Genomic DNA, 11,773 nt, shown 5'->3' on the forward strand with positions numbered 1-11,773 from the left:
TCGAACCAGTGACCTCTTGGCTCATAGGTCTGTGCTCAACCACGGAGCCACACCGGCAGGGCAGTCCATGTGTAAATTCGTTTGCATGTGCTGCAGCAAAGTCTGTGAGACTCCAAGTTTGCCAGAACGTCCTCGAGTGGACGTTCTTGGTTCTTCCTGAAGGCACTGCCGCACGAAATCCTGTTGTGTTAGGTACCAAACATGACCTCCTGGCTTGCGGAGATCACTAACAGAACCTGCTGCTGCAAACGTTGAGCAAAGTGCTGTATGGCTGACGCTGTGGGTGGACTCCTGACATGGAAATGGTGCGTGCTTGCTCTCTGTGTTAGAACAATGGAGCGCTGATTTCCGGAATAAAATTCAATGATTTTTACGCGTTGTTCCATCGTGAATTTTTCCATAATAGATTTCCACAAAACACATTTTTAAAATCTAAAACAAATTTTTAAAATCACTGCCAAAAGAGTTATGGCATTTTTAAACGGTAATGTGACTTATGGGCCACCCTGTACCTCTGGTATGAGTACCATCGTACAGATGAGGAAATAGATTCAGGCATTTGTCCGTCTGAAGTCATGCAGCTTGGGAGGGACACGCGTTGGGATTTAAACTGAGGTGTTCTGGCATGAACATGGTCCCTTTGAATGCCGCCATCAATAGTGTCATAGGTAGGTGGCATGTGCCTTGAGAGTACAGAGGACCAATTTTTTTTTAATATATGTTATTGATTTTTACAGAGAGGAAGGGAGAGGGATAGAGAGTTAGAAACATCAATGAGAGAGAAACATTGATCAGCTGCCTCTTGCACACTCCCTACTGGGGATGTGCCCTCAAGCAAGGTGCATGCCCTTGACCAGAATCGAACCTGGGACCCTTGAGTCTGCAGGCCAACCCTCTACTGAGCCAAACCGGTTAGGGCCGGAGGGCCAATTTCATTGCTCCTCAGGAAGGGTGACCTGTTGGTAGGTCAGGTTGTAACCAAGTGACACAACCCAGGCTTAGTGGACGTGTGAGTGAGAAAGGAGAGAGAAAGGCTGTCAGACCCAGTTGGGAGTAAATTGACCTAACATTTCGGAACAATTGAATAGTATTAATCACTGTATGAAATGTACTATTTCATGAGTCAAGACTTACAGTTCAAGGGGCTTTCCGTAGAAATACAGATGACACCAAGTGAAATGAACAGAGATTGTTAATTGCACACACTTTGGATGGGACTGGAAAATTAGTGTATGAAATTGACGTGCTGGGTTGAGAAGAGGGGGAAGGTCCTTAAAGTAGACTCGGGGCCGGCAGAATCCAGGACAACTTCCCCCCACCCCCTCTGCCCCTCAGTGCTGCCCTCTCCCCCTGCCCATTGGTCATAAAGTTGAGGTTTCCTGTGTTCGGTGTTGTAGGAGGCGGTGACGTTCCAGGACGAGGCGGTGACGTTCCAGGACGTGGCCGTGGTCTTCACGGAGGAGGAGCTGGGGCTGCTGGACCCAGACGTGATGCTGGAGAACTTCCGGAACCTGGTCTCAGTGGGTGAGGACGGGCGCCCTCTGACGCTGAATGTCAGCTCCCAGGAGTATTTTGACTTCAAATGTTTAAGACTTTGGGACTCTTGAAATGTGTCCCCAAACTTGGGATCTCAGTTTCCTAAGTCCTGTGAGATATCCTGTCTGTACCTTTCCTTTTTTTTTTTTTTTTTTTGAAGATTGCAGTAGGGACATCTTGGTGGCATTTAAAATCAGTTGTTTAGTTACATCTTTTTAAAAAATATATATATTTTTTTGATTTTTTACAGAGAGGAAGGGAGAGAGATAGAGAGTTAGAAACATCAATGAGAGAGAAACATCGACCAGCTGCCTCCTGCACACCTCCTCCTGGGGATGTGCCCGCAACCAAGGTACATGCCCTTGACCGGAATCGAACCTGGCCGACGCTCTATCCACTGAGCCAAACCGGTTACGGCTTTAGTTACATCTTTATTGTACTGAACAAAATAGAATAGAGTCAGCATAGCTCCTTGTCGGAACCTCAGAGAGTGTAACCAAAATTGTGAGTAAATCAGGAAAGTCTGATCATTGTGAGCAGTGGCCCATCCATTTGCCCGGTGACATCCTCTCTGCCTACCATCCTCTCTCCTCCTTCCCTCCCCTTCATTTCTTCACTTCCTTCTTCCTTCAGTCATCTTTTTTTTTTCACACATATATTTTTCATAGAGGAAGGAAGAGGGAGGGAGAGATAGAAACATCAATGATGAGAGGAAAACATTGATCAGCTGCCGCCTGCACACCCCCTGCTGGGGATGAAGCCCACAACCCGGGCATGTGCCTGACCAGGAATCGAACCATGACCTTGTGGTTCACGGGTTGACACTCAACCACTGAGCCACACGGGCCAGGCGTCCTTCGTTTATCTTTACTTTGCATATCCCTCAGGTAAACCCTGCCTAAAATACAACAATCACAGTCATCCCTATTGGATGTAAGCACCAAAAATCAAAAAGTAAATCAGACAACAAACAAAAAAACACCTGGAAATTCTAGCTGCTTTTCTCGTAGACGAGGCCCTGCCTGCGGTGAGTAGTGGGGAAGTGTCTGCTCAGTCCTTTTATCTTTTCTGTTCTTGTGTCTTTGTGCTGGGTGACGGTCTCACAGTCAGGAAGTGTGATGCAGTCTCCATTTGACTCGCTCTCTTATTTTTCTGTACATACCCGCCTTGGAATTACCATCCCAGTTACGACAGCTGTCTATTTCTTACCAGGTAACTTCCCAGCTGCTTTGCCTTTAAATTTTTTTTTTAAGGAAGGAAATTCTTTTCTAATGTATTGATTGACTAGAGGCCCAGTGTACAAATTTGTGCATCAGTGGGGTCCCTCGCCTGGCCTGCGGGATTGGGCCAAAACCAGCTCTCTGACATCCCCCGAGGGGCCCCAGATTGCGAGAGGGCGCAGGCCAGGCCAAGGGACCCCACCAGTGCATGATCAGGGCCAGGGAGGGACGTGGGAGGTTGGCCAGCAGGAGAGGGACCACAGGAGGGCCCCAGGGCGTGTCCAGCCCATCTCACTCAGTCCTGATTGGCCGGACTCCAGCAACAAGCTAACCTACCGGTCAGAGCATCTGCTCCTGGTGGTCAGAGCATGTCATAGTGACTGGTCAACCAGTTAACTGTCTACCCCCTGGTGGTCAGTGCACATCATAGCAAGCGGTTGAGTGGCCTTAGCATATCATTAGCATATTACGCTTTGACTGGTTGAACAGGCAACCAGACACTTAGCATATTAGGCTTTTATTATATAGGATTGATTTTAGAAAGAGAAGAAGGAGAGAGAGAGAGAGTGGGAAAGAGAGAAAACCATCAATTTTCTGTTCCCCTTGTTTAGGCATTCAGTGGTTGATTCTTGTATGTGTCCTCACCAGGATTCAAACCCATCAACTGAGCTACCCAACCAGGGCTGCTTTGCCTTCTTGAACAAATCTTTACTACTATTTTTAAATTTGGGGCTAACATCTTATTGAAACACTAGAAGCCAGTTGTACGAAGATTCGCGCAATAGGCCTTCCTTCTCCTGGCTGCTGGCACTGGTTTTCCTCCGGCACCCAGGATCCAGGCCTTTGGTCTGGCCACAGCGGAGAAGCCAAGCCTCTTCAGTCTTCAGTCTTCACTCAGGCTAGAGCCTTCAGTCTTCACTCCACACCTGCATATGCAAATTAACTGCCATTTTTTGTTGGGTTAATTTGCATAGTCGCTCTGATTGGCTGGTGGGCGTAGCAGAGTGACACTAATTTGTATGTTTCTCTTTTATTAGTGTAGATAAACAGAAAACTGCATAGATTATAAACTTATACCTCCATGAATTTTCAGGGACTGAAATGACTTCTTATTTGTTTAACTTTTTTTATTGAAGTAACATTTCCATATGCACACCTAAGCACTCAATTTGATGAATTTTGACAAATTGACACACCTCTCAGGAAGCTGAGCAAAACTTATAGCATATTCAACTCCATCTCCCTTATTAAAAGTTCTTTTTGGCCCTGGCCGGTTTGGCTCAGTGAATAGAGCGTTGGCCTGTGGACTGATGGATCCCAGGTTCGATTTCAGTCAGGGGCAAATACCCAGGTTCCAGGCTCGATCCCTAGTAGGGGGCATGCAGGAGTCAACTGATCGTGGTTCTCTCTCATCATTGATGTTTCTATCTCTCTCGCCCTCTCCCTACCTCTCTAAAATCAATAAAAATATATTTTTTAAAAAGTTCTTTTTGGCAATATCAAAATATCCCAAGATTTTACATATTGTCCATCTAATTGCCCTGCTCCATCCATGAAGAATGTCCTAACAGAGGTCTATTTTCACTCCACAGGTACACAAACTAAAGGGTTTCTTCTCCCTTAAGGATTCTTATAAACAAAAGCTCACTGAGAATGGTGCTAGGTGGATCGCATTGTTTTCACTCCTCCTGGAGACAGCTCACAAGTGGAGGAAAAACAGTGTGGCAAAATGATTATCTCAGAACATTACTCCTCTTCTGATGAATTTCTAACCTAATTATAATTTTTATGGTACTTGTATTAGCTACTTATACCTGTATCACAAACTACTCTTAAACTTAGCAGCTCACAACAACAAGCATTTATTTATACTTCTGTGAGTCAGGAATCTGTGGCAGCATAGTTGGATGATAAGGGTCCGGATCTCATAAAGTTGCTGTCAAGGAGTCCAGCAGAGCTTCAGGCCTTTGAAGGCTTAATGAAGTATTGAATTCCCAGATGGACTCATTTACATGGTTGTTGACAGAAGGTCTCAGTTCCTTGCCAGTGGGCCTCTCCCTTGAGTTCCTGAGTCTCCTCAAACATGGCAGCTGGTTTCCCCCAACTACTTACACCTAAGAGAGTGGAAAGCAGAAACCACAAAGTCTTCTATGAGCTAACCTTGGAAGTGATGTACTTTCACTTCTGCCATATTCTATTGCCTTCACAGACCAATCCTGATATATGTGGGAAAGGATTTGATAGGAGATGGATGTCAGGAGGCAGGATCATTGGGAACCGTCCTGTATGCTGGCTACCACAGCACCTTCTTGTATATACAAAACCTAGAAGATAATGTTAGCCATTTACATTTATCATAAAATTTAGCCAAATTAAGTGACAACAGTTATCATAGGATTTTTACTCGCATAAGATGTGTCAGTTATGGGAATGAATTTTCTTGCTTTTTCCAGTTATAATGTCCACCAGTTGAATATTATATATTTTCCCTTTTGCTGAGAAAATCCCCTGGTCTGTAGCCACAGATTTCTCATTTTGACTTCATATGTAAGTCTTGGTATAGTTCCAAACGATTCTCCTTAACACTTAGCAGTTAGTTGCCTATTCAACATTTTGTTGTTTTCATAGGCATGAAAAAGCCAATGACAAAGTCCAGCTGATTGAATATGGTCTCCCAAAGTAGTTAACCTGAGAAATATTTGTAATCTCTGAACAGACGTTCATTGGTCTTCATTTTCATTTCTGAATTCTCTTTATCCTTCCAGGACACTGGAATCAAAATGAGATAGAAACTCTTCAAGAAGTTGGATTAAGGTATCTTTTCCATGAAGACCTTGTGTGCTGGCAAATATGGGAACAACTTATAAGCAAGTTAACCAGAAATCAAGACTTGATAAAAAATCTTCAAGGCAAGACGTCTGATTTGCCCAAACAAGGTGATTCCTCCTTTCAGTTGTGGGCTGGAGAAACTACTCAAGTTTCTGAAGATGAGAACTGTACAATTAAGTTTCCAGGGAAAGTTAAAAGTTCTAATGGTATAAAAACTCAAGAGTTTCCAATGAAGACCAACAGGAATTTCTGGAAGAAAATGTATCTCAGAGAGTCACAGAATTATCAGAGCAGGTGTCAGCAGACTGATGGAAGATGTAAACTGTACAAGCGTGATCATTGTGTTACGAGAAGGACCTCTCATGACCACGATGATGATCAGGAAGTACAGAAAGGCGTGAAGTCCTGTAGCCACAAGAATTGTGGGAAAGACTTCATGAAGAAATCATTCCACCATAGTGTAATCAGCTCAGGAAAGCAAACCTCTGATGAGAATAGAAAAGGCCTTGGGTCCAGTCTTGAAGTTCATCAGCAGTTGCACCGAGGAGCAAAACCCCGTATTTATAGTGAGTGTGGGGAGGGTGTCAGTTATAGTTCAATGCTTTGCACTCATCAAAGTATTTCCACAGAAGAGAAATGCAATAGGAATGATGAGTGTGGTGAGGACTTCAGTCAAAACTCACATTTGCAAATCCATCAGAGAGTCAACACGGGAGAGAAACCCTACAAATGTGAAGAGTGTGGGAAAGGCTTCATGTGGAGCTCATGTCTTCATGTTCATCGGAGAATCCACACAGGAGAGAAACCCTACAAATGTGGTGTTTGTGGGAAGGGCTTAAGTCGGAGTTCATATCTTCAAGCCCATGAGCGAGTCCACACAGGAGACACACCCTACAGATGTGCTGTGTGTGGTAAGTGCTTCAGTCGGAGTTCACAACTTCAAGTCCATCAGCGAGTACACACTGGAGAGAAACCCTACAATTGTGCTGTGTGTGGTAAGAGCTTCAGTCATACCTCAACTCTTCAATCTCACCAACGAATCCACACAGGAGAAAAACCCTACAAATGTGCTGCATGTGGGAAGGGCTTCAGTCAGAGTTCACTTCTTCAAGACCATCAGCGAGTGCACACAGGAGACGCACTGTACAAATGTGCTGTGTGTGGTAAGAGCTTCAGTCGGAGTGCACATCTTCAAGCCCATCAGCGAGTTCACACTGGAGAGAAACCCTACAAATGTTCTGTGTGTGATAAGAGCTTCAGTCGGAGTTCAAATCTTCAAGTTCATCAGCGAGTCCACACTGGAGAGAAACCCTACCAATGTGGTATGTGTGGGAATAGCTTCAGTTGGAACTCACAGCTTCAGTACCATCAGCGTGTGCACACTGGTGAGAAAACCTACAAATGTGATGAGTGTGGGAAAGGCTTCATGTGGAGCTCGTGTCTTCATGTTCACCAGAGGATCCACACAGGAGAGAAACCCTTCAATTGTGCTGTGTGTGGGAAGAGCTTCAGTCGAATCTCAAGTCTCCAAGCTCATCAGCGCGTCCACACTAGGGAGAGACCCTACAAATGTGCTGTGTGTGGGAAGAGCTTCAGTTGGAGTTCACATCTTCAAGACCATGAGCGAGTCCACACAGGCGAGAAACCCTATAAATGTTCTGTGTGTGGGAAGAGCTTCAGGCGGAGTTCACATCTTCAAGCCCATCAGCGAGTCCATAGAGGAGACAAATCCTACAAATGTGCTGTGTGGAAAGAGCTTCAGTTGGAGGTTACATCTTCAAGACCATGAGCGAGTCCACACTGCCAAGAAGTCCGACTAATGTGAAGAGTGTGAGAAAGGCTTTATGAAGAGTTTGTGTCTTCATGTTCATCAGAGGATCCACACAGGAGCAAAACCCTACAAATGTGCTATGTGTGGAAGATCTTCAGTCAGACCTCAAGTCTTCAAGTTCATCAGCAAGTTCACAGTGGGAAGAAGCCATGGAAATGTGAGACATGTGGGACAGGCTTTAGTCACAGTTCACGTCTTCAAGAACATCAACAAGTGCACAATGGGGAAAAATCCTGCAAATGTGCTGTGTATGGGTCAGGCTCCAGTCAGACCTCAAGTCTTCAGGTTCATCAGAGTATATATAATGGAGATATGTCCACTACAAGTGATGAGTGTGATAACAGTGTTCTTCAGAACTTAGACTTCGGACTTCCATCAGATAATCTACACTGCAGAGATTAGATATAGAAAGTTTTGTTTTAAGAATTCAGGCATGAGTTGGGTGTTTTTTTTTTACAGTCATCTGCATCCCATTGGAAGAAACCTCTTGGTTACATGAATGTGGTCAGTATTCTAGCAGAGCTTAAAATGTCAGTTCTTAAGAGAATGCACCCCAGAGAAATCCTATAAGAGTGATACTGTTTGTTTATCAGAACCTCCACTTTCACTAAAATCTGCATAGGATAGAGGCATTAAAAATAAAGACCAGGACCTTAGCAAAGGTAAAATGATGGAAATCCATGTCCATGAGAGCGTAAGCTCTATGGCAGCGGTTCTCAACCTGTGGGTTGCGACCCCTTTGGGGGTCAAACGACCCTTTCACAGGGGTCGCCTAAGACCATCGGAAAACACATATATAATTACACATTGTTCTTGTGATTAATCACTATGCTTTCATTATGTTCAATTTGTAACAATGAAATTGGGCGTCACCACAACATGAGGAACTGTATTAAAGGGTCGCGGCATTAGGAAGGTTGAGAACCACTGCTCTATGGGATCAGGAAGTTTATTTCCTGCTAAATGACCATGACCTCAAACCACTGCCTAACAAGTAGAAGGTGCCTGGAAATGTCTAACTTGATGGAGAAGAATACCCATTACAAATAGAATAACTACAGTAGGTCCTCAGGTTACATCAGAGATCCTTTCCTACGGTGCAACCTAACGCGATTTTCGCCATAAGTCAAGTTTTATGTCACCATCAGAAACCCAGGGCCAATGATGCTCAGCTTTGTCATTAGGAGACAATAGGGTGGCCTGCTAGAGCTCAGGGTTGTTTATACCAGGATAGTTTCAATTGTAAGAAATAGAAAACCAAGCCAAACAAGCAGAAACAAAAAGAGGATTTATTGGTGTGCCTGATTTAAAACAGGACAGGTGGGTGAGGACGGAGGCCTGGCTGAAAATGAATCTGGATCAATTCTTCTGTGATTCTCTCCCCTCTTCCCTTCCGGTTGAGTTGATTTCCACATTTTCTCATTCCAACCCACTAATAGGAAATTTATTTAAAGAACCAATGTCCTGTTAACCTTAGAACATCCCCTTTCCAAACACTTCAAAAGCAGTTGTTTCTGAACCTCCATTGTCCCTTTCAGACACATACAGACATGGCATTTTTTCCTAATTATATCATATGCAAACACAAGTATTTATAGCGTTACTGTGAGTTGTGATTTGCCATTTTAATAATGTATCAGCATTTTTGAAGGTTCTTAAAAAATTTTCAGAGGTAAACTTGACTTAAAATTTTTCTGAGAGTTTTAAACAAGCAAAATAATTTAAAGCACTAATACAAACAATACCACTATAGACAAACAATATTTTATTTTAAGTGTTTTTTTTACATAAAATCTTTATTGTTGAAAGTATTACACAGATCCTCCTTTTCCCCCCATTTACGTACTCCAGCCCACTCCCATCCTCTCCCCACTCCCAAGGCCCTTACCACGCCATTGTCTGTGTCCAAGGCTTATGCATATATGCATACAAGTTCATTGGTTGTTCTCTTCCCACCCACCCTCCCCTGCCTTCCCTCTGAGGTTCAATAGTCTGTTCATGCTTCTATGACTTCGGGTCTATTTTTGATCATAAGTTATTTGGTTCATTAGATTCCACATATGAGTGCAATCATGTGATCCTTAATCTTTCTCTGACTGGCTTATTTCACTAAGCATAATATTTTCCTGGTCCACCCACACAGTTGCAAATGGTAAGAGTTCTTTTTTATTGCCACTTAATATTCCATTGTGTAAATATACCATAATTTTTTTATCCACTCATCAGTTGATGGGCACTTAGGCTGTTTCCAAGTCTTAGCTATGGTAAATTGCGCTGCTATGGACATAGGGGTGCATCTATTCTTTCTGATGAGCATTCCAAGTTTCTTAGGATATATTCCTAGAAGTGGGGTGACTAGGTCAAATGGGAGTTCTATTTTTACTTTTTTGAGGAAACTCCATACTGTTTTCCACAGTGGCTGCACCAGTCTGCATTCCCACCAGCCGTGTACTAGGGTTCCCTTTTCTCCACAACCTCACCAGTACTTGGCGTTGTTTGATTTGTTGATGACCCCTGGCCACGTCTCCCTGCCCTGCTTCCCTCCCCTGCCTCTCCTCAGGCGCCTCAAGTCCCTGCCTCCCTCCCTGCACTGAAGTGATTGCAACTGAAAAGTCCCGTGTTCTGGGTTTAGAGAATAAAAACGAATACAAAACAAAAACAACAATGAAACCGCTGCTTTCTCTCCCCCCTGCACCACACTGCTTTTTCCTCGCGGCGCAGCCTCTTGCGGTTGTGGTCTTGGGTCCAGGCTCCAAGGCTGCCAGTAGCCCTACAACTTTTCCTTTTCAGTTGGATGTGTACAGGAGCCAGCATGGTGGTGGAAACCCCGAGGTGCAGGCCTCAACTGGACGGGGAGGTGGAGACAACTAGAAAAGGCCTCAGGCCATTTTTCAAAAATAACCCATAGGCGACAGTAAGACCTAGGCAATGTATCAGGAAACTAGTAACCCCATAGTACTCAGCCAATGAGGAACTGGAGGAGGACTCTTGCACCTAAAGGATAAATAGCCTGTGATCGCTACTCCCTGTGTGCCTCCTGCCCACAGACACCCGCTCTCGAGAACATATTAAAGGTCTCGTTTTCGCCATACTTCTGTCTCTGAGGCCATTGTTTTAATTTGGACAGGTGAGCATTTCTCACACTGAGACACAACCGCCAGCCAGGGAGGCAGGCTCTGGGAGTCGGGAGGGCAACAAGGGTAAAAAAGATACCCTGGCTTGGTCTCCATGGCTCAGAGTGATTGTGCCTGCAGGCCTTAAAAAGCAGTTGGCTAAATTTGGCCCACTGGCTATAGTTTGCCATCCCTTGTTTTAGACAGTTAATAATGGTAGAGCAATTTTCAACCTTTTTCATTTCGTGGCACACAAAAGCTAATTACTAAAATTCTGCAGTACACCAAAAATGTTACATTTTTTTTTGCCAACCTGACAAAAATAAGTATAATTTTGATTCCTTCACACTGAGCAGCTGTTGTCATTTTTTTTTTTTAAATTTGACAATCTGAGGGAAAAGAGGTCAGTGTCCCTGACTAAATAGTCAGGTATTGCATGATTTAAAAGTTCTGTGGATGCCCTAGCAGGTTTGGCTTAGTGGATAGAGCATCAGCCTGCAGACTGAAAGGTCCCAGGTTTGATTCCTGTCAAGGGCACATGCCCGGGTTGTGGGCTCGATCCCCAGTGTGGGGCCTGCAGGAGGCAGCCAATCAATGATTCTCTCTCATCATTGATGTCTCTGTCTCTCTCATCCTCTCTCTTCCTCTCTGAAATCAATAAAAATATATTAAAAAAAAAAAGTTCTGTGGCACACCAGTTGAAAATCGCTGACATAGTGGATTACTAAACTGATTCATTTCCAAATATTGAGCCAGCTTTTCATTCATGAGATAAACCGTACGTGGTTATGGTATATTATTATCTTTACAAATTGCTGGATTTCTCTTACTAATTTTGTTCATGAGGGATATTGATCTGTTATGTTTTGTATTTTATACACTTGGATTTTGGTATCAGGGTAATGCTAGCTTCATATAATGAGTTGGGAAGTGTCTCCTGTTTTCAAGGAGAGATTATGTAGATAACTGGTGTTATTTCTTATTTAAATATTTGTAGAATTTACTAATACAACCATCTGTGCATATTGTTTTGAATTGTTTTTTAAACTATGGTTTCAATGTATTTAATACTCAAGGACTATTTAGATTATTTTATTTTAGGTAGAGATTGGTGTTTGGTTTTGGAGTAATTGATCCCTTTCATCTAAGTTGTTGATTTATATGTACAGCATTTTTCATATTATTACCTTAATATCCTCTTAATGTGTGTAGTGTCTGTTGTGATAGCCTCTCTTTCGTTCCTG

General features: G+C 43.5%; 1 protein-coding gene across 1 annotated transcript; it reads left to right on the forward strand.

The window, feature by feature from the left end:
- The first annotated feature begins 296 nt into the window (after positions 1–296).
- On the forward strand, positions 297–8,207 carry LOC102422628 (zinc finger protein 233-like). The gene is given in 5 exon segments (XM_014467542.2): positions 297–305; positions 1,398–1,524; positions 5,522–7,328; positions 7,330–7,502; positions 7,505–8,207. Coding segments are annotated over 5 exon segments (2,430 nt in total). The 3' UTR covers positions 7,819–8,207.
- Positions 8,208–11,773: the final 3,566 nt, after the last annotated feature.

This window comes from Myotis lucifugus, unplaced genomic scaffold (assembly GCF_000147115.1).
Source record: "Myotis lucifugus unplaced genomic scaffold, Myoluc2.0 scaffold_402, whole genome shotgun sequence".
NCBI lineage: Eukaryota > Metazoa > Chordata > Mammalia > Chiroptera > Vespertilionidae > Myotis > Myotis lucifugus.